The 22,793-nt window shown below is 38.4% G+C and overlaps 1 protein-coding gene and 1 pseudogene across 2 annotated transcripts in view; both read right to left on the bottom strand.

Annotated features, from left to right (window-relative positions):
* Positions 1-21,683, bottom strand: part of asrij (OCIA domain-containing protein asrij) — a 44,413-nt gene extending 22,730 nt beyond the window's left edge. Inside the window, exons 1-3 of one of the 2 annotated variants that reach the window (XM_014238155.3) lie at positions 21,553-21,683; positions 21,390-21,499; positions 21,195-21,332 (exon numbers count right to left, since the gene is read on the bottom strand). In XM_014238155.3, the coding sequence (XP_014093630.2) occupies positions 21,195-21,332; positions 21,390-21,428 (177 nt within the window). In that variant the 5' untranslated portion in view covers positions 21,429-21,499; positions 21,553-21,683. Of the gene's footprint in view, positions 1-21,194; positions 21,333-21,380; positions 21,500-21,552 lie in introns of both variants that reach the window. The other variant, XM_036372636.2, reaches the window with a different exon arrangement.
* Positions 1,779-10,548, bottom strand: LOC138856894 (uncharacterized; annotated as a pseudogene).
* Positions 21,684-22,793: the final 1,110 nt, after the last annotated feature.

The following is a 22,793-nucleotide window of genomic DNA, read 5'->3' as shown; positions in this document are numbered from 1 at the left end:
TGTTATATGGGAACCCACCCAATTTCACAATGTAATATATTAATCAAGAGTCATCTAACAGTCGTATAAATCTACAAGTAACCAATCTTAATATTTTCACTAATACACACGGGTTGCCTTAAAAATTCTACTACTAAAGTCACACTTGGCACGGGTTGCCTACTTATATTCTACTCTACTAAAGTCACACTACTAATATTCTACTAGTAAATCGACCAAATGCCTAAAATCTGCTACAGCGTATTGCCGTGTCATGTTTTAAAATTTATAACACTAAGAATTTTTATTACTTATTCAAATATTTTTCGATTATTAGAATTCCTTAAGATTAAATTTACATTTAATAAGTATATGGCTGTGAGTGATTTAGAATCTTTTGTAAATATTATTTACTAATTAGTACATTGTTTGGATAATTATTATGTTGTTCATGAATTGTTCCCGATCTTTTATATATATTTTTGTTTTAGGTGATTATTTCGACTTATATTGTTAATGTAATTACTACTATATGAAGTGTACCTGATTTTATATTTATATTTCTTTCTAGTTATATTGCTTATGAAAAGTATATTGATTTAGAACTGTTTTTATAATACGGGTAAATATAGGCCTCCTGGGGAACCGAACACCCAAAAAGATCGGTAACACGCCTACATTGCATGCTCAGAGGTGTTGAGGAAAAACAATAAATATGCAATAAACTTTGTATCAAAAATAATTTTGATAGATTTCATTAATGTTTTCCATTACCAATAGCTGTTTACAAAATTCTTATTAAACTACATTCCTTTTATATACCTCTCTGTGTCAAAAAAGGCAGATTTGATCAGGTGATCTCAGCTGTGTTACAACCATAGAAAAACAGTTGATTCTTTTGTTACTTGTAGGATTATACAATGCTAACAGTTTAAGAAAACATGCTAGACTTATAGCTCAAATAGTCAGCGACATTGCTCCCTTCCGTACGTGAGCTGATACGACCTATCTTATGAGTGCGCAATGTAAATGAACACTCGCAAACGCTTCTACCGTCCGTTTCTACAGACCTTAATGTAAGATATCCGCGAAAGTTGGATTTTTCCGTAGCAACGAGTGAATTGAGAGTGAGAGAGCAATCTCTTGCAACGCAAGGCTTCCAATCTCGATATCTTATAATCATTAAGAAATAAACTTGATTATATTTGAAATACTCTTAAAATAATTCAAAATCACAGTCGAATACAATTATTTATAAATAGGTAAACTATTATATAAATAGTTGGATTTTAGTTTTGACCTTTTACATTATGAAAAATTATAACTAAAAAACAGGATGTGTGAAAAATCGTGTTAACAAAAAATAACAGGTGAATAAATAAATAAAATCTATTCCCTCACTCATGCTTATTTTTGCTTCCGATTGCGGACTATTTAATATATAATATATACATACATATGCATATGTATATACATAACCACAAAGCTCTGATTTCAAAATTGTCGTACCGCTCTAAGCTTATGGATTTAGTGGAAGCGTTGAACTTCAGATTGGCTATTAGTCACCAGACGCCAATCCAATAGAGAATTTTTGGGATTTAATGAAAGCTAAAATATCAAGAAAACATTAAACATCAACAAAATATTTCTTACGGCTACTCCAACATACCAACATGGAGGTCGCTTCTGTAGAATTTGCGGAAAATTTAGTTGTCGCTTCTGTAGAGTTTGCGGAAAATTTAGTTGCAAGTTGCCATCAAAAATGTCAGGCTTTAATAGACAACGCGGGAGACTGGAGAGAGAATTAAATAAACGTCAGCTATAACAAAACAATATATATCCTATAATTACAACATTTTTCCCAATAAACGCTACATACATCCACTTTGGAAAACGAAAACCTTATTTTTTGAACGCACTGTAATAACGATAGATTCAGATTTACTTTATATATACTAGCCAGGAGCGGAGGCTCCTTTGCAAAATAAACGCTTTGCAGCTTTAAATCTCAGGAATCATTGTTTAATTGTTGTTGTTATTATAATATACATATAAGTACATATGTAGCAAGACAAAATGTAGACTGTCAATGAAAGAAATTTTAATGTAGAGTACTTCTGGAATTTCGTTTTCGAAATTTAGCCAACGATCTTCGCTGAAATGTCGGCGAACTTTCTTTGTATGTCTCTCACCGAATTTGCTGTATGTTTTCCTTTCATTTCAATTTTGCAATGTATTCACTCACTTGTTCATATAATAATTTTTGTCAAAACAAAAATACACAGATTCACACTCATTTCAAAAATATTTACAAAATAATCACTTTAAAAGTATGCCAACCTTCTGAGAAGACAGACGCGTTTATTCGAAATTACCATACACAGCCTTGCATTCAAGCGAATTTGTGGCAGCTCATAAGGGTTCATTTTTAAGATCGTCGTGTATTATTTACCTTAAAAATGCTTATTGGGATTTTCATTTTGAACCGAACCGAATTATTCGGTTTTTGCATTTTAAAATAAAAGCGGTTTGGTTCGGTTCAAGACCAGTAAAAAAGAGGCGGTTCGGTTCAAAGCCGGTTTGGAGCCCTGTATATTACTTCTGTTCCGATGGTTGGCACAAAAGTGATTTCATCAACCAAACTGGTCCCAAAAGTGCCCAAAGCCCGCTGTTCTGACGGAAGCAAATCGATGACTAAACTGGAACCGCCACCTGTAATTAATCTATGATACTTTAGCTTTCCTTGGACGCGATCGAACTTGATTTCAAAACAATTTCGAATAAACACAAAGGAAGAAAAGTAAATATTAACTAAAAAAAAATCCTCTTCCTGGGGGTCCGGGCTGGACCTTTGAGAGCGATTAATTGTTTTGCCAACTCTAACCCATAGCTTTAAAATTCGCTGACGGTTCGTTTTTGCGGAGCTTAATTTGTGGGTGAGCCTGCACGAAACTGAGGCAATATTCTAAGTACAAGATTACGACAATTATTTACAGAACATTTTTTCGGTTTATGCTGTGACAATTGTTATAAAAATAAATTGCACTATAACTTTGGGATGAAAAGAAGCATAGAACAGCAAGTAAATTGTAAACAAAAACGAAAACACATTTGTTAATTCGTGAAATAAACTTAATTTATTAGTTTGCGTGAAAATATTCGAGTCAATATATTTTATATTTGTAAATTTAAATAAATATTAGGTTAAGTAAAAAGTTCGTTCGGTTTTTATCTAAGAGATGGCGTTATTGTCCATAGCATTAGTGTTACGTGTCGCATCATGTCATACTATACGGCGCTGAAAACGTGTTTATTCGCGCGAAAAAGCATCCAAAGCGACTGAAAAAATTAATTTAGTTTATGGGCCCGATACTGTAAACGAACGTGTAGCACAAAAGTGGTTTGCTAGGTTCCGTTCCGGTAATTTCGATGTTAAAGATGCACCACGCGTCGGGAGGCCTGTCGTCGAAAATTGCGATAAAATCATGAAAATAGTGGAAACAGACCGTCACGTTAGCACTTATTTAATTGCTGAGGAACTAAAGATAAGCCAGAAACCCGTTTGGAACCATTTGCATAACCTTGGATTCAAAATGAAGCTCGATGTTTGGGTGCCACACGAACTAACTCAAAAAACATGATGGACCGAATTTCCATCTGCGAATCGCTGCTGAATCGCAACAAAATCGACCCGTTTCTGAAGCGGATTGTGACTGGCGATGAAAAATGGGTCACTTACGACAATATCGAGCGCAAACGGTCGTGCACAAAGCTCGGGGAAGCGGCCCAGACGGTGGCCAAGACCGGATTGACGGCCAGGAAGGTTTTGCTGTGTGTTTGGTGGGATTGGCAAGGAATCATCTACTACGAGCTGCTCCCCTATGGCCAAACGCTCAATTCGGCCCTCTACTGCCAACAACTGGACCGCTTGAAGGCAGCACTCATCCAGAAGAGGCCATCTTTGATCAACAGAGGCCGAATTGTGCTCCATCAGGACAACGCCAGGTCACACACGTCTTTGGTGACGCACCAGAAGCTCCGGGAGCTCGGAGGGGAGGTCGTAATGCACCCACCTTATAGTCCGGACCTGGCACCAAGTGATTACCATCTTTCCCTGTCCATGGCGAACGCGCTTAATGGTGAGAAGTTAGCCTCAAGAGAGGCCTGTGAAAATTGGCTCTCCGAGTTTTTTGCCAATAGGGACGCAGCCTTCTACAAGAGGGGTATAATGAAGTTGGCATCTCGTTGGCAACAAGTTTATGATAAAATCGGACAAATGCACACAAAGTTATCATCTTTTGAAAAATCAATAAAAAAAAAAAAACCGAACGAACTTTTTACTTTACCTAATATAACATTCGCAATCGCAATTCCTTTTAATCATTCACTTAATTGGCAATTATGTTGCCAATAGATAAATGTATTTATTAAAAAATTAGCCAAATATTTTCCCGTAACATTATTCTACTCATTTCACTAAAACTATTTTACTATAAGCTAATAAATTAAGTATATTTCACGAATTAAAGAAGTGTTTACTTTTTTTACAGGCTATTTGACAGTTTTTCTATGTTTCCTCTTCCCATTCTAAAATATCTAATTACATCACAAGATGGCACTTGGCGTAATCTTGTCTCCACTCATGTTTGACAAGCCCAAGTTCATTTGCAGAGATAAAGAGATGCCCAACTCTCCTGTCATTGGAAATGTGAGAGCAATATAACCTATTAACAATGAAAATTAAAGAAAATGCGAAATTTATATATATTTGATGAAATGTTTATTATGTGATGGAGAGCTTACACGCTTAAATAACTTTATTAAGTATTGAAAGTTCAAAAGTCAGTGGTTTTAATATACCAAAAACCATAAAAAAAAATATTTAAATAGTTTTTCCATATACTAAATGTCAAATATATAATAAATTTATATCGTAATAAATGGTGGGTGTTTTAATTGAACGCCCTAAGATGATAAAATCACACTTGGTACGGGTTGCCAACCAATATTCTACTACTAAAACATCCAAATGACACAAATAGTGTGTTGCCGTGTTATGTTTTAAAATTTATTTTATTTATAAATTTTATTATATTTATTATAAAATTTACAACTTTAAGAAGGTTTTTATTACATATTCAAATATTTTTCGGTTGTTTTAATTCCAAAAGATTAAATTTACAGTGTATTTTTTAAATTATTATTTATTGTATTGAAATATTATTAAATGTTTCTAATTTTATCAAATATATTTTTGTGTAACGGTGATCTAGAATATTTTGTAAATATTATTTATTACTTAGTAGATTGTTTTAATTATTGTTATTGTTCCTGAATTGTACCTAATTTTTTATATTTATTTTCGTTTTTATTCAAATCAAGTTGAATATTTCAACTTATATTGTAAATGTTATATTGTTAATGTAATTATTATTCATGTACCTGATTTTATGTATATATCTTTTCGAGTTAGAATTGTTATGAAAAGTAGATTGTTTAAGAACTGGGTGAATATAGGCCTCCTGGGGAACCGAACACCTCAGAGGTGGTGAGGAAAAGCAATATATATATAATAATCTTTTGTTTTGAAAATATTCTTGAAAGTTTTCATTAATATTCTCCATTACAAATATATTGTAACGGATTTCTCGATAAATCGTCTACCTGTAACTCACTCTTGAGTTCGATCACTGGATTGTTAAATAAAAGTCCCAATTTAATGGCTACACACTTATCTTTATTTCTAATTCCAACAACTTAACACTTATTGCTCGTTATTCGAGCTTACAACTTCTTGCTTATAGCTTGATTGCTCTTATCACGACAACACTCTAACTAGAACTGTGTTTGCTGCACAATCCGGCAGCCCTTATATAGTAAATCTGTAACAAAACATTGCTTCTAGAACATTCTGGCCACTACGAATTCGCTAACTACTTCACTACTAGAACATCCTGGCAACTACAAATTCGCTGTCTAGTTGCTTCTGGCAATTTATCGTCGATTCGATTTTGTTCTATCATCCGTGTTCGTCACACTGCCCTCCACCTAAGTCTGATCGTCCCGATTAGACATATTTGCGATACCAAACACAAAGCTTTTATGTCCCCCATCTCGTCTTCTAGGCTGGTGCTGACATCGTTAGCCGTCCTTCTCTTCTTGAAGTTAATTCCATCCGTTTTCCGGATACTCAGTTTCTGGTACATCCCTTGACTTAAAGCTGACTCGAGATTCCATTCTTGATCAGAACGTAACTCTATTGGAACACCGAATCTCGTTACCCACTTGTTGATGAATGCCTTCGCCACTGGTTCAGTCTCTTGGTTAGGAATTGTGTATACTTGTGGCCATTCATTGAAATGGTCCTTGACTACCAAAACATGACTATTTCCTAATTTATTGGAGGGGAATGGACCATCTTCATACACGCCTATTTTCTCAACTGGCGCACGCGAATTGTGCTGTTTCATCTGCCCATGACTCCTGGACCTTGATCCTTTAGCTACAATGTTCTCAGCATATTTCGCAATCCTTTCTATAGCTGATTGACAACCAGTCCAATAAAACCTTTGCTTCAAATGCTCCAAGGATTTCATGTCTCTCAAGTGCCTTCCTCTTGGACATTTGTACTGCACGTTAAGAACATCAGGAATTCCAATCCTTGGAACAACCATAAGTACTCGGAAGGTTTGCTTATTTTCGCTTTTCCATACTCGATGCAAGCAGCCATACACTAACTTTAAACTGCTCCGCTCTGCCCAATATGATTTTGTGACTGGCCTTCCTGTAGTTATTTCTCCAATCGTTGTACATTGGTTCAACTCCACCTTATGTAATGCACCTTCCAATTCTCGATCTTCTTGCACAGAGTCATCCGTTTCAGGTTCAATTTTATGCTGATCTTCCACCTGTGATGGTACACACGCTTCCTCCTCTTCCGACTGTGAGGACACTTGCGCTGGCATACGCCCGTTCAGTTCTTCTGACTGCGAAGACACTTTTGCTGGTATACAAGCTTCTTGCTCTTCATACTGTGAAGATCCTGGTTCACATGCTTCCTCCTCTTCCAACTGTGAGGATACCTGCGCTGGCATGCGCCCGTTCAGTTCTTCCGACTGCGAAGACACTTTTGCTGGTATACAAGCTTCTTGCACTTCATACTGTGAAGATCCTGGTTCACATGCTTCCTCCTCTTCCAACTGTGAGGATACCTGCGCTGACATATGCACGTCGAGCTCTTTCGGTGCTGACAACTGTGCTGAAAAACGTGCATGTTGCGCTGCGAACAGCTCTTTCAAATGCGTTGACCATCGCGTTTCTAACTGTGTTGACATCTGAGACATACGTGTATCCTGCTCTTTAAATTGTGTCGACATTTGCGTCCCCATCTGCGATATTGCAGAAAAAAGCATGTTCATGTCCACCATCTTTGACGAGCATTGAGCCTCTTCCTTTTCTTCTATCTTTGTTGTCTCTTCTTCTAATTCCATGTGAAAGACATATTCCTCAACATTAATGTTTTTCGCCTCCATGGCCTCTCTCAACCGTGATTGTAATTCAGTTTTTAATCCATTTGTCGCCAAACCACGTTGTTCCAGCTCCTTTTTCAGTTGTGGAATCTTCAGATCGTTAAACTTGGCCATTTTTAAATAATTATCTCCTTGGGAATTGATTTGACAATCCCACTTCTGACACCAAGTTGTTAAACTACAATACTGTGACGAACACGGATGATAGAACAAAATCGAATCAACGATAAACTGCCAGAAGCAACTAGTTAACGAATTCGTAGTTGCCAGAATGTTCTAGAAGAAGTGTTTTGTTACAGATTTACTATATAAGGGCTGCCGGAATGTGCAGCAAACACAGTTCTAGTTAGAGTGTTGTCGTGATAAGAGCAATTAAGATATAAGCAAGAAGTTGTAAGCTCGAATAATGAGCAATAAGTGTTAAGTTGTTGGAATTAGAAATAAAGATAAGTGTGTAGCCATTAAATTGGGACTTTTATTTAACAATCCAGTGATCGAACTCAAGAGTGAGTTACAGGTAGACGATTTATCGAGAAATCCGTTACAATACATTCCTTTTATGTACATCTCTGTGTCAAAAAAATGCAGATTCGATCAGGTGATCACGGCTGTTTCACACACATAGGAAAACAGCTGATTCTTTGGTTTCTTGTAGGCTTATACAATGCACATATGCTATGATTGACATAATTTGATCGTCTCCAAGGCACTTTAAATACTTATGCTTTAAACACATAGCTACTGCACTAGCTTCTTAAACACCACAATTTAAATATTTTGTTCAAAGTGAAATCTTTCGTGCAAAAAATAAGTAAATAGATCAATTCAATTGTTTTAAATTATCAATTGCTATTACAAATGATATATCAGAGCTATTTTTTGCTTCTGTTGCTAAAATAACGTTACGACTTGTTAGCGCTTTGAATAATTTGATAGTTTAGTGGCACCACTACAGCTACCTATTGTTGTCGGCGAAATTCGAAATAAATTAATCAAGGTTTTAATTTGGCGACAGCGACAACTGCAAGCCTGCTGCCTGTTGTCTAAATTTGCCCATAGGAACGTGTGTATTTTAATATTTGACAGATGCTGCCTGACGTCTGCCATCTCAACAGAAATGCTGGAATTAGTGATCGACGTGAGGCCCTTAAATACTTACAGTCCGTATCATATGAAATTTCTCAAAAGTTATGCCAACTTAGAAATCAGTTGTTCTCCTTGGTTTTCATTGCACTAATGTTACCATTGCTCAATTTGTACACATGATTTTGCACACATTTAGTTTTTTAGTTAAAATTTTTCATAACGTAAAAGCTCATAACTAAAATCAAACTATTAAAAATAGTCTACCTATTTATAAATAATTGTATTCGAATGTGATTTTGAGTTAGTTTAAGAATATTTCATATATATTCTCGTTTTTTTTTTTAATTACTACAAAATATTAAGACTGGCAATCCAAGGTAATCAACTGACTCGTTTCTACGGGAAATATTAAATGTTTGAAGATATCACACGGTACAGACAGTAGAGGAGGTGGTGATTGTTCATTTACCTTGCCCAGCTTATATGAGCTACGGTTTTGCGTTGTTTACTAACTGAAGTATAAGGATGAGCATATGCGCTAACCAATTGTTGAGTTTCAACTTTATATTGTGACGAACACGGATGATAGAACAAAATCGAACCGACGATAAATTGCCAGAAACTAGACAGCGAACTCGCAGTTGCCAGAATGTTCTATACAATACTATATAAGGGCAACCGGATTGTGCAGCAAACACATTTCTAGTTAGAGTGTAAGCTCGAATAACAGCAAGAAGTGTTAAGGTGTTGGATTTAGAAATAAAGATAAGTATAGCTATTAAACGATTTATCGAGAAATCCGTTACAATATGTATATTTTTCATATCATAGTTCGCCGACACATCTCTAACCAGCCTACCTTAACAGCCGATTATTAGGGTTAGATTTTCGAAATAACAGATATTGTACGTTATAAAATCCGGGTCAATTCCGGTATCGTAGAGCCGGCTGTTATGAAATCCCGTACTCCCAGGATCACTACGACTTTACCGGGACAAACCCGACGTTAACAATTAAACTGCAAGGGACTAACGAACAAGATCGAGAGATAGTTGGTTTTTTTATGAGCCGGGAGGGCATATCGATTACTGCGGTTCAAGAAACCAAGCTGAACAACTGCTCAGATTTTCTGAGCGAGATAGTGGTGCTCGTCTAACATTCATTTTGTACCACTTATCGACGGCGACAGCGACAAGAGGGATACTACCCTAGAATGTCAGGGCAGAGCTATCCGGTCAGGCAATGTCGAGCTCGAAATATTTAATATATAATATTAAGACCAGAAAGTTTCCGTAAATTGTAAATAAAATTAAAAATTTTCAATCTTTATCAATATTTATTTTGTCGCCTTCAAAATATGCTCCTTCTGAAGCGATACACATATACCACCTCTTTTTGCAATCATCGAAACATGCATTGTAGGTCCGGGTCCGGAATCGCTTCCAGTTCCCTCTGCGAATTTTCTTTTACGGCCTCAACCAAGTCAAAACGGGTTCCACGGACTGGTAACTTGAGTTTTGGAAACAAACAACGGGGTCGCATGGGGCATTGTTCGATGATATTGAACGAGCTTTTGGTCTTAAAATCGTTCATTATACTCTGTAGCTGTACATGCTGTACCATATAACCAGAAAGTTTCTGGAAATTGGTTTTATTCGATATTCGCGGTATGGTTTATCATGAATTCGTTCCAAAGGGACAGACGGTCAATAAAGAGTATTATTTGAGCGTTTTGAAACGTTTGCGCGAAAACATTCGCCGTAAACAGCCAGAATTGTGGGCCAACGATTTCCGGAAATTTTCTGGTCTTAATGTATATACATCCCCGCAGTTTCTTGTTGCCAACCGATTGGTATTTGGCGACTTTGGCACGCGCACCACGATCTTTGGCATTTCCGTCTGTCAAACGATCGTAGGGGAATGAATCTGGCGAACCATATAGACGATTCGACATTCTTTACAATGAATGACGAAGCCCCCACCAGAATTATAAGCAACTGTAGCAGCTTGTCTGACATCACCATCGCTAGTGGTGGCCTGATAAACAGCATAACTTGGCGACCTTAGCTAACTATAGAATTAGACCACCTGCCCATAATAATCTCGATCGAAAAACTCCCTGACTTTATTTCTGTGGACAAGCTCACACAGGCAGAATGACACCCAGTCTGACCAATCCCCTCCCAAACCTTCATCCCGCTCCAATCCTCGTGCGAGAACCAATCAGCAACTCCTGGTTCCTCGCACAGTCTGTTCCGTGTGTCGGACCGTCATACGCGGTAACGTCGCATCAGTCAAGTGCAATTCTTGTACTGGCTGGTGTCACCTTCCGTTAAAGGAACACAAACAACAAAAGTAACATGTCAGCTTGGTACGATTCAGGCGTAATCTGTCAAAAGAAGGCTAATTAAAAAAGTACCTCTACTTGGATCACCCGATACTTATCTGTTAATCAACAACAAATATATTATTTTTACTTAATTCCATCATCCTAATTTTAGTTTGAAATATTTCTTTATTAAAAATTTCATTTCTGTATTGAATAGGATAAATATGAAGATAAATAAATTATAAGTTGTCAAAATTTTATCTACTTAGTTCGGTAGGTGCCACTTTACACACAGACTGTTTTGTAACCCAAACCGAAGACGAAGGGGCCGTGCCACTCGTGTTCAGGTGGAACGCTTTGTGTTCTTGTTCGTAACAGCTAGCTGCTACCCTTTTCAGCACTCGTTTTCAATTTCAAATTCTTTGAATGGTTGCAATAGCGCTCGGTTTCAAATGAATCTATACCATTCGTTCAGAAATTTGAATTCTGTTATCTATTTTTTGTATGTGATATGCTATATATGCATAGAATAATAGAAATATTTTGAAAAATTGTAAATAAGGAGAAAATTAAGATACTCAAAATTTAGCTCGAATATCATTTTATTTAAAACAAGAAATATAACTTATTCAAGGATGCTTTATATTAATTGAAAAAAATATGGAATAAAAAAATTATGGGATTTTAATACTTAAAGATTAGAAAATTCAAATTTTGGTCACAAGGTGGCATACTTTAAACGCATTATTCACGCAAAGTTTTACCCTTACAATCATTGTTGCTTGATTTGCATAGTGGAAAGTGAAAGAATCAAATAGAATTTAAAATGGTGTAATATGGGAAATAGGCGTGGTTGTAATCCGATTTCGCCCATTTTCGCACTATAACATAGAGATATGAGAAGAATGTTATTACCGAATTTGGTTGAAATTCGTTAAGCAGATCTCAAGACATGGGTTTCCGCCTAAAAGTCACCTCATACCATCCCAGAGATAAAATTTAATGTCTCTGGCGTGTTTAGTGCTTGATTTAACGCGCTTTTAGTAGTTTTTAACAGTACCGTTATATGGGGAGTGGGCGAAGTTGCCACCCGATCAACTATTTTCACACTGTAGGTAGAGGTTCTAAAAACATTTGCTTCCAGTGAATTTTGTTATTATAGCATTAGCGGTTTAGGAGATATGCACATTAAACCTATTAGGGGCGGCATCACGACCACTTTAAAAAAAATTTAACTGCAGATGCCCCTCCCTAATGTGATCCTGTGTACCAAATAACAGTCTTGTATTTTGTTGCGGAGCTTAGTTATGGCAATTTATTTGTTTTTGATTATTGGCGTTTTGTGGGCGTGGCAGTGGTCCGATTACGCCCATCTGCAATACCAACCGTCTCACGGTACCAAGAAACATGCCTACCAAGTTTCAGAAAGATATCTCAATTTTTACTTAGAGCTTGCACGGACGGACAGAGAGTCACCCGGATTTCAACTCGTCTCTTCATCCTGATCATTTATATATATACCCCAATATCTAACTCCATTAGTTTTAGGTGATACAAACAACCGTTAGGGGAACAAAACTATTATACTCTGTAGCAACAGGTTGCGAGAGTATAAAAAGTAAAGTTACCATTTTTATTAGAATTATTTTATGTATACTGGTACATTATTACATTTAATAGCGCTATATGTTATTTAAAATGTAAATTAAATATTTTTGAGTATCTTAATTTTCTCCTTATTTACAATTTTTCAAAATATTTCTATTATTCTATGCATGCATATTTGCATATTACATACAAAAAATAGATAACAGAATTCAAATTTGTGAACGAATTCATTTGAAACCGAGCGCTCTTGCAACCGTTTAAAGAATTTGAAAGTGAAAAGAAATGCTGAAAAGGGTAGCAGCGAGCTGTTACCCGAACACGAGTGGCACGGTCCCTTCGTCTTTCCTCGTCGTCCCCTCGCCCACAATAAACCGGTTTGGGTTACAAAAGAGTCTGTGTGTAAAACCACACTAAGTTGCTGGACTCTTTTTGCTCGTGTGAATGCACAGAGCGACACCAAAAGAGAATATGCCGATAATGAGGGTCAAAAGAGTCCCAATGTAAAAGCACACTAGCTGGGCAAAATTCTGACGTTCCGATTCATCACGAAAAATTTCAAAATTTCACTTTTATCTGTCATAATTTTAATTTTTCTACACATCCTTTGCACACAGCAAAGCACACAGCATTAATTGTAATCATGATTCAACTATATAAGGTTGTGTCGATACGGAGAGTGCTTCCTCTTACGAAAGTGTTTTTATCCAAAATGTCATAAAACTGTTGTTTGTTTGTTTTTCTCACGATTTTTTTGTTTACACTTAAATAATATTGTGTGATTTAATATTTAATTGTATTCAATTATAACTCAAAAGCGCATTTTCATAGCTTGAAAGGTGCTTATAGCAAAACGTTTCCGTTGAATACAAACCGTTGTCCGGTAGCGTTTCGAACTATTAATGCAAATCGCTTAAAAACAGAAAGCGGCAGTTATATACTTATATATATGTATATATACATCTCTCAGTTTGGAGAACTTTCTCTACTATACTATTCTAAAAGTTACCCGTGTACATTTTACACTAAACGTTTTAACATTTGTAAGATCTACAGGGTGGCTCACTAATCGTGCTATAAAAAGAAACCGTAATAATTTTTTTCCTGTGCTAATAATCGACTTACTCTTTTTTTTATTTGGCAGGTTATTACTTAAGTTTTTTTAAAAATGAATGCTTGGGATACCGAAAAGAGGGTTTGAATAGTGCAGCGGTATTCCGACTGAAGAGAATTCAACGGGATTTTAGCGGCACTCCCCCGAGTAGATGAACCATTATAAGGTTGGTAAACATGTTTGCCGAATCTGGACGTATCGCAAGAAGACCGTAACATCGAGATCCGTATGTTCGTGTTAAGAAACAATCGCGGCTGTTGCATCGTCATTTTAGGCACTTATTTGAAGAAAACGGTGTATAAGTAACTGTCAATGAACACCGTTATTTAAAGATGTTCAATGAGTTTTTTTTTACCGAGAACTGCACAAAAGACGTATCCCTTTCAATAGCGTTTGGTTCCAGTAATAAGGAGCAACTGCACATATATCCAGACCGGTTATTGCAGTGCTCCAACAAAAATTTTAAAATAAATTAATATCAAGAAACTCCATTTTGCACTGGGTTATGTCAAGCAAGAGGTGTCCAAAACAAAACCCAGAAATCTAATTGAATTAAAGCAGTCCATTAAATCTTTAATTGAGGCAATGCGAAAACTTTAGTATACTGTCCCAGGCTTTCGGGATAAAATGAGTATGGGCCGATAGAGGAGATCCTCCAGATCAAGAATATATATATGTAGATATAGCCACAGGAAACTAGTTTTCGAGATATTTACGTTTAAAGTTGAAAATTTCAACTATTTAAAGTACGCATTTTTTCGATTTCAAATCAATTATACACTTATATTTTTTACTTTAATATCCACTAACACTTCACTAATTCGTTTCTGCAAAATAGTTTAAATCAATTTTTAAATTATTGTTAAATCCTATTAATTCTGACAATAACAAAAGGGTTGCAAAATGTCAAATATCCAGTGTTTCCTTATCTACACCTTTGGAAATGAACTGAAAGAAATGAAAACAGATAATACCCCAAATACAGGAATCCAAAAACTAGAAAAATAAACTATTAGAGAGTATTGATGTTAAGGATTATGTTACACCCTCTATTACAATGTTACTTTTATATGTAGAACTTCTTTTTGCTTTTTGCCTTCGGCCGCTTTTAAAAAAAACAACCCTGGTCGATCCAACAGCGGGGTGTACCAAAGTTTTTTTCGCACAGAACTTCATTTGGCGTTGGCGGCCTTCGGCCAAGTTAAAAAAAAAAATAACCTTGGTCAGTCCAACACCGAGGTATATCAAGTGAAGGAAACTACAAGATTTATTAGTGCCCATCAACAATTATGGTTCCTGTATTTGGGGTATAATTTTTTTTCTTTGTTTGCCCTCTGCGAATGGCAGGCACCTTGCCGTGGTGCAGGGGCTTAAGTCGCAAGGCATTCTCGGCATCTACCAACTGATGAGTGGTGCTTGCACCCTTACACTGGTTGTCAGAAGCCGCATGCGTGCGACAACCAAGAGCTGCCACCTCCTAATCCAGAGTGTTATGCGACTCCCGTGCCCATTGGATGATTTGCAGCCAGCAGGTAAATTCGGCTGTAGTCTAACGGAGCCTTCCCAACACCGGGCCGCATTGGGAAGTAACGGTGGCCTTACCGGCAACAACATCAGCAAACGAAATTGGACAAGGACAGCAACAAAAGCAGCGGTGCAGGTAAGGGCGAATCAGGGACTAAACGTAAGTTCAGCTTCCTGGACGCCCTTTCGCCAGAGGAGCGAGCGCAGTTGGAAGAGCATGCCAGGGAGAAGGAAGAGGGGAGGCAGACTACCGCACCTGCCATCAACGGGGTGTCCGGGAGGACAGGACGATACCAGAAGAAAGGGAATGAGCGGTGCCAGCCTGAAGTGGTACCTGAGGCACCTCCAGGAGGGAAGAACTCCTCAGCCCGCAGGGCGAGGTTGCGAAAAAGTAGCTCCCTCGACCACCCAAGCGGCGAAGCGGACAGCTGACGGCGCAGGAGCTGCCCAACACCAAGCGGCAGAGGGGCAACATCGCGCAGGCGACCGGGGGCCACCACTCCGTCCCAAGTCCCCCCGGGCAGTGGAGGGACAGCGCAGATATGCGGATGCCCTCTAAGGCATTCGTATGGCTTAACTACCCGGCGGAGGCGCTGGGGTCGGAGGAGGTATTCAGAGGGCCTGGATACAAAGCCTCCTGCCATGGGGTATATTTTAAGGGAGGCATGCTGCAGGTTGACTGCAAGGATGGAAGGTCGGCTTGTTGGCTGAGGGAGATCGCTCCCAAGCAGGTAGGCTGGAATGGCCCCATCCTCTGCGCAAAGAAGGGGGACGAAATTCCGCCCATGCATAGCATGACGGTATTCCTCCCCAGGTACACTGGTCGTACAAGTTTTCTCTCGGGCATCCGAAACCAAAACGATGGCCTCAGCACATCGGCCTGGCGGGTGATCAGCAGCAAGGCTGAGGATTCAGGGTGGAGGCTCAACCTCTGCATAGACGACGAATCGTACAAATTCGTCCGGAGGGTAAGCTTCCGCCTGAACTATAGGTTCAGCTCGGTGGTCCTGAGGCCATTCAAGCCGAAAACGATCACCGATGGTGATGCAAAGCAGGCGGACACTGCTGAGACAACGGTGAAGGTCCCTACCGAGAAGACGGGAGCTTCTGGAGGGGCTCACGAACCTAGCGGGAGGCATCGCGGAGGACGGTGAGAATGAGGACCAGTTCCTCAAGGAGCCGATCCTGTAATGGGGCCGCGCCTAGAAGTTGCCCAGGTGAACCTGCGCCACGCGGCCTCGGCGGTTATCGCGAGTAGGTTCACAATAGATGGACTGGGCATACTACTGATCCAGGAGCAATTGGTCAATAAAGGAGAGGTCAGGAGCCTCAAAATGGAGTCGAATAAGGTAATCTGGGATCTCTCTAGTGAGAGACCTAGAGTCTGCATAGTACTTAGGAACGGTATTGATTTCTTTTGCATTTCAGAGTTCGTAACACAGGACCTGGTCGCTGTACAAGCAAGGAACGACGAAGGAGCGGACTTCGTCGTGGCAGCGGCTTATTTTCCGGGGGAAACTCCGCCAGCACCCCCAGAGGCAGTCGGCAACCTGGTGGATCACTGCAGAAGGAATAAGCTGCCCCTCATCCAGGGATGTGACGCTTATGCTCACCACATCGAATGGGACAGCACGGACTGCAACACACGGGGTGAGTCTCTTATTGAGTTTATAGTTAGCAAGAATTTTATTATTGCACAAGTGGGGACATCACTCTCAGTAACGAGTCTGTGGCAGGGCTGATCTCACAATCACCGTATCATAAGACCAAATCCGACCTATGGTCGAACGAAGGCCATTACGCATAGACTGGATGGTTGCAAAACAGCTCTTCACTGCAGACTCCATCAAGTGAGCTTTGGCCTCCTTTGAAAAATATAAGTCCCCGGGTGCGGATGGCATCCTTCCAGCATTTCTGCAACAGGGGGAGCAGGTACTACTGCCCTACCTTGTTCGGCTGATGAGGGATAGCCTAGCGCTGGCATATATCCCAGAACCATGGCGCACTGCAAAGGTGATCTTCATACCCAAAGTAGGAAGGAAAGACTACTCATTGGCGAAGTCCTTCAGGCCAATTAGTCTTACTTCCTTCCTGCTTAAGAGTATGGAAAAGATCATAGACTACGAAATACGATCAAAGGTGCGGAAGGCTTCACCGCTTCATGCGAAGCAACATGCTTACAGAGCAGGCATATCAACAAACACTGCTCTGTATCAGCTAACCTCGGAGATCCAGAATTCGTTAGATGGGCGAGGTGATGTTATGCGCCTTCCTTGATATCGAAGGTGCCTTTGACAATACGTCTCATGAAAGCGTGTCAATAGCACTGGAGAAAAGGATCGCAGCCGTACTGCGCACTAGGGTAGCGGAAACCGCAGTAGGAGATACCAAAATTCGTCTTGGCACAACAAGAGGTTGCCCACAGGAATCAGCACGTGGACCAGACCCTAACCAAAGCTACAAAAGCACTCATGGTGTGCAACCGACTTGCTGGAAAATCCTGGGGGTGCTCCCCAAGGACAATCAGGTGGATGTACACCATGATCGTGAGACCGATTATCACGTATGGAGCGGTATCGTGGGGTTCTAAAGCATCGCAGACTTCGGTAGGACTTAAACTGTCGAAGCTGCAAAGACTTGCCTGCATCTGCGCGTCGGGAGCAATGCGAACGTATCCTACCGCAGCACTGGAAGTCATGCTAGAACTTTCACCGATACACCTGGTAATCAAACAGACTGCAAAACGAACTCTGCTCCAAATGACATCAGAGGGAGCTAGCAAAGGGAAGGTAATTTCATCAGCTAAGTGAGGAAATACCACTAGCCCTTCTCCAAAGGGATAGCATTACCAAAGAAGTAAACTTCAGCAGGAAGTTCAAAGTTACCCTTGGCAGCAAGTCTGAATGGAATGACTCTTCACTGGACCTGCTGCTAAGGCGTAGCACTATCAAGTGGTACACCGACGGGTCGAAAACGGAGGAGTGGATTGGTCCAAGTATCGCTGGGCCAAGCACCAAACTCTCCATTCCCATGGGAAGTTTCCCTAGAATTTTCCAAGCCGAGGTCTATGCTATAAGTCGGCGTGTAGGGATAAACCTCCAACTATCGCAATAAAAGTATTGCCATACTCTGCGACAGTCAGGTGGCACTACGAGCGATCTCTGCCTATGAGGTCAGATCTCTTCTAGTGCTGGAGTGTATAGAACGGCTGAACAGCCTATCAGAGCACAACCGAGTGCACCTTATTTGGGTGCCTGGCCATAGGGGTATAGCTGGAAACAAACTAGCTGACGAGTTGGCCCGCTTTGCGGTAGACAAATTCCGGCTACTTTTCGTGTTCTACACCGGCCATTGCAGGCTCAAGAAGCACCTCTTCAACATAGATATAGCCTCTTCTGCAAACTGCCGGTTCTGCGACATAGAGCCTGATGAACTGCACGGCAGTCTGCAGACGCAGAATCAAGGCCCTGGGATCCATGTTTCCACACAGGGATTGTATCGCCTCACTAGCACCCAGCAGCAGAATTCTGAAGTTTATCAACATGCTGGGCCTAGATGATCCGATATGACTTAGGGGAGGGCACAATGGGTCGGCTTTAGAATAACGTCCCACGCTTTCGTGGATAAAATGGGTATGGGCGGATAGAGGAGATCCTCCAGATCAAGAATATATATAGATATAGCCGCGGGAAACTTATAGTTTTCGAGATATTTACGTTTAAAGTTGAAAATTTCAACTATTTAAAGTACGTATTTTTGCTATTTAAAATGAATTATACACTTGTATTTATCACTTTTATATCCACTAACACTTGACTAATTCGTTTTTAGAAATTTTTTTTATATTAGATGCTGCAAAAATAGCTTTATTTCAATATTTAAATCATTCTTCAATTTTATTAATTTTGACAATAACAAAATGGTTGTGAATGTCAAAACATCAGTGTTGCCATACTAATATATTTGGTAAACGAAGAAAAATAAAGTAAACAGAGAGATTGTACCCTAGATACAGGAAACAACGCAAACAGAATTTCTGCGCGTAAAAACTTTGATACACCCCGGTGTTGGATCGACCAGGGTTATTTTTTTTGAAGCGCGGCCGAAGGCCGCCAACCCAAAAATAAGTTCTGCGCAAAAAAACCTTGATCCACCCCGGTGTTGGATCGACCAGGGTTATTTTTTTGAAGCGCGGCCGAAGGCCGCCAACGCAAAAAGGAGTTCTGCGCAAAAAAACCTTGATCCACCCCGGTGTTGGATCGACCAGGGTTATTTTTTTGAAGCGCGGCCGAAGGCCGCCAACGCAAAAAGAAGTTCTGCGCAAAAAAACCTTGATCCACCCCGGTGTTGGATCGACCAGGGTTATTTTTTTGAAGCGCGGCCGAAGGCCGCCAACCCAAAAAGGAGTTCTGCGCAAAAAAACCTTGATACACCCCGGTGTTGGACCGACCAGGGTTATTTTTTTCAAGCGCGGCCGAAGGCCGCCAACGCAAAAAGAAGTTCTGCGCGAAAATTATTTTGATACACCCCGGTGTTGGACCGGCAAGGGTTATTTTTTTTGAAAAAGTAATATTGTCATAGAGGGTATAACATAATACTTAACATCAATGCTTTGTAATAGTTTATTTCTCTAGGTTTTGGATTCCTGTATTTGGGGTATTGTCTGTGTTAATTTCTTTCAGTTCAATTACAAAAGATGTCGATAAGGTAACACTGGTTATTTGAAATTTTGCAACCCTTTTGTTATTGTCAGAATTAATAGAATTTAACAATAATTTAATTATTGAATTAAACTATTTTTGCACTATATAATGTAAAATAAATGTGTACAAACGAATTAGTGAAGTGTTAGTCGATATAAAAGTGGAAAATATAAGTGTATAACCCATTCGAAATGGGAAAAATGCGTACTTTAAATAGTCAAAATTTTGAACTTTAAACCTAAATATCTCGAAAACTATAAGTTTCCCGCGGCTATATCTATATATATTCTTGATCTGGAGGATCTCCTCTATCCGCCCATACCCATTTTATCCCCGAAAGCGTGGGACGTTATACTAAAGTTTTCCCGGCACAATAGACCTTAAGTCGCGGTGCATACCTCAAAATTAATCTATCTATCTTCTTCGTTTGCAAAATATATTAATATGGCAACACTGGTTTTTTGACATTTACAACTTTTTTATTATTGTCAAAATTAATAAATTTGAAGAATGATTTAAATATTGAAATAAAGCTATTTTTGCATCAATGAAGTGTTAGTGGATATAAAAGTGAAAAATATAAGCGTATAATTCATTTTAAATCGAAAAAATACGTACTTTAAATAGTTGAAATTTTCAACTTTAAATGTGAATGTCTCGAAAACTACAAGTTTCCCGCGGCTATATCTGTATATATTTTTGATCTGGAGGATCTCCTCTATCCGCCTATACCCATTTTATCCTCGAAAGCCTGGGACGGTACACTATAGCTGACCCGAGACAATCCCGACTTCAACCCTTCCGGCGCAATGAATAATTTTTTAATTAGGTGTCGCATATGCATAGCTGAGCATAGCGGTTCATAATTTTTAAAAGGGGAAAACTTTAGTATAACGTCCCACGCTTTCGGTGATAAAATGGGTATGGGCGGATAGAGGAGATCCTCCAGATCAAGAATATATATAGATATAGCCGCGGGAAACTTATAGTTTTCGAGATAATTGGGTTTAAAGTTCAAAATTTTGACTATTTAAAGTACGCATTTTTCCCATTTCGAATGAGTTATACACTTATATTTTCCACTTTTATATCCACTAACACTTCACTAATTCGTTTGTACACATTTATTTTACATTATATAGTGCAAAAATAGTTTAATTCAATAATTGAATTATTGTTAAATTCTATTAATTCTGACAATAAATTATATAAAATAAAATAAAATAAAATTTGCTATACAATTGTAATACATTAATTAAAAATATGTATTACGGTATGTTTTTGTAGCACGATTTGTCAACCACCCTGTATATTGTAAAACTTACTTGTAAATAACCATTCTTCACCGCCAAATATGCGCCAACCCCCAACGCAGTTCCTAAAGGCAGAGAACGTTGAAAGAAAGATTCAGAATTACATTCGCGCAATACTCTTATTTCGTCAGCTGAGAATTGATAATTTGCCTAAAATATGGTTATTTAGACGCGTTCAATGATAGTTATTCGTATTACATTATTTACCACTGGATTTCGATCTGTCTGCCGAGTTGATTGTTCCATTTCTCTTTACACCACATATGATGGCTATATAATGACACTATATATGTTACCTAATTTGTGATCTCCCCTGGCTATATTTATTAATAAAAAATATATATAGCTTTGAAATAGTTACCAAACCGACCTGTATTGTAATTGTATATTTCATAACAATAATTGATTCCAACTTGGAATTTCCAAGTGAAGGTAGTGTTATACGGGCATCTCAATAGGTGATAGATGTTGTCGAGAAAACTGTATTGCTAGCAATTTTACCAATACTTGTCTAACTAAATATCTTGACAACTATTACTGGCAATAAACTATCATTTCGGTGGTTTGACATATCTGATTTTATTTTTCCGTAAATAATTCAGCCCAAAAGTAGATTTTCTACATTTTCCATTCTCCTAATAAATGTTTGTCATCCTTGTAAAGTTCCTAAACAATTTAAGAGCTCAGATTTTGTAATGATAACAAATGCCCATTTAAATATTGTGCCAACCTCTATGGCAATAGATTTGACAGTTCGTTAGCAAGAGCTATTGTCTGTGGAGATGCGACGTTGAGAAGGGCATAATTTTTTTTTTAACAGCTGTTCAAAATTTTATTGTTACGGCTACAGTAACAGCAACCATATTTAAAATGATACGGAACTCCTCTATTTGCTTTCTAAGAGAGCTCATGAACTTTCAGTGCTGCGAGTAACGAGTTCATGAGCTACTGAACAGATGACAAGCAAAACAATGAACTAACACTAAGAATCCCGCAGAAATAAATTGCGAAATCAGTAGGTAATTTGTGAGATCAGATTTTTTGGTGACTTTCACGTATATTTTTAATCTTTATTTAAAGAGATTTAATATAGTTTTGTTCTTAAGAAAGAGCGGTTATTTTGTCGCAGAGTATTGTTTTGTTTAGCAGTACCAATTGTCAACGTATATACATATTTTGGTTAGAATTCCCAGCAAACTTTGACTTTCGAATAAATTATCAAAAGATATTTGTTTATTGAGTATAGGTATAAATAAAAATAAGGTTCATGTTTAGGTTATTTAAAACTTGTAAGTGTTTTGAAATATTAAAATATTTTGTTAAATTTACTTTTAAACGTTAATTTTGAAAATCTTTTGTGATTTAAATATACATGTACATATAATTAGACGTCATATAGGATATCTGGCTACTTAAACTAATTTTAATTATGTATATTTTGTAGTAAAATGGAAACCGAAAAATACCCAAGAAATACATTAAAAAATCTCAAAACTTATTTCTTTCCTTAGTGGCACCACTATCAAATGTTATAAAAAGTGTGGACTTTGACCAAGGATGATATGATGCGAGATTCTTTGAATCGAGAGAGAGCTGTCCCCTGTGAACTGT

The sequence above is a fragment of the Bactrocera oleae genome, chromosome 4 (genome assembly GCF_042242935.1).
Source record: "Bactrocera oleae isolate idBacOlea1 chromosome 4, idBacOlea1, whole genome shotgun sequence".
NCBI classification, from domain to species: Eukaryota; Metazoa; Arthropoda; class Insecta; order Diptera; family Tephritidae; genus Bactrocera; species Bactrocera oleae.
Note: the sequence above shows the minus strand (reverse complement) of the source record. Positions and strands in the feature narration are given on the sequence as shown.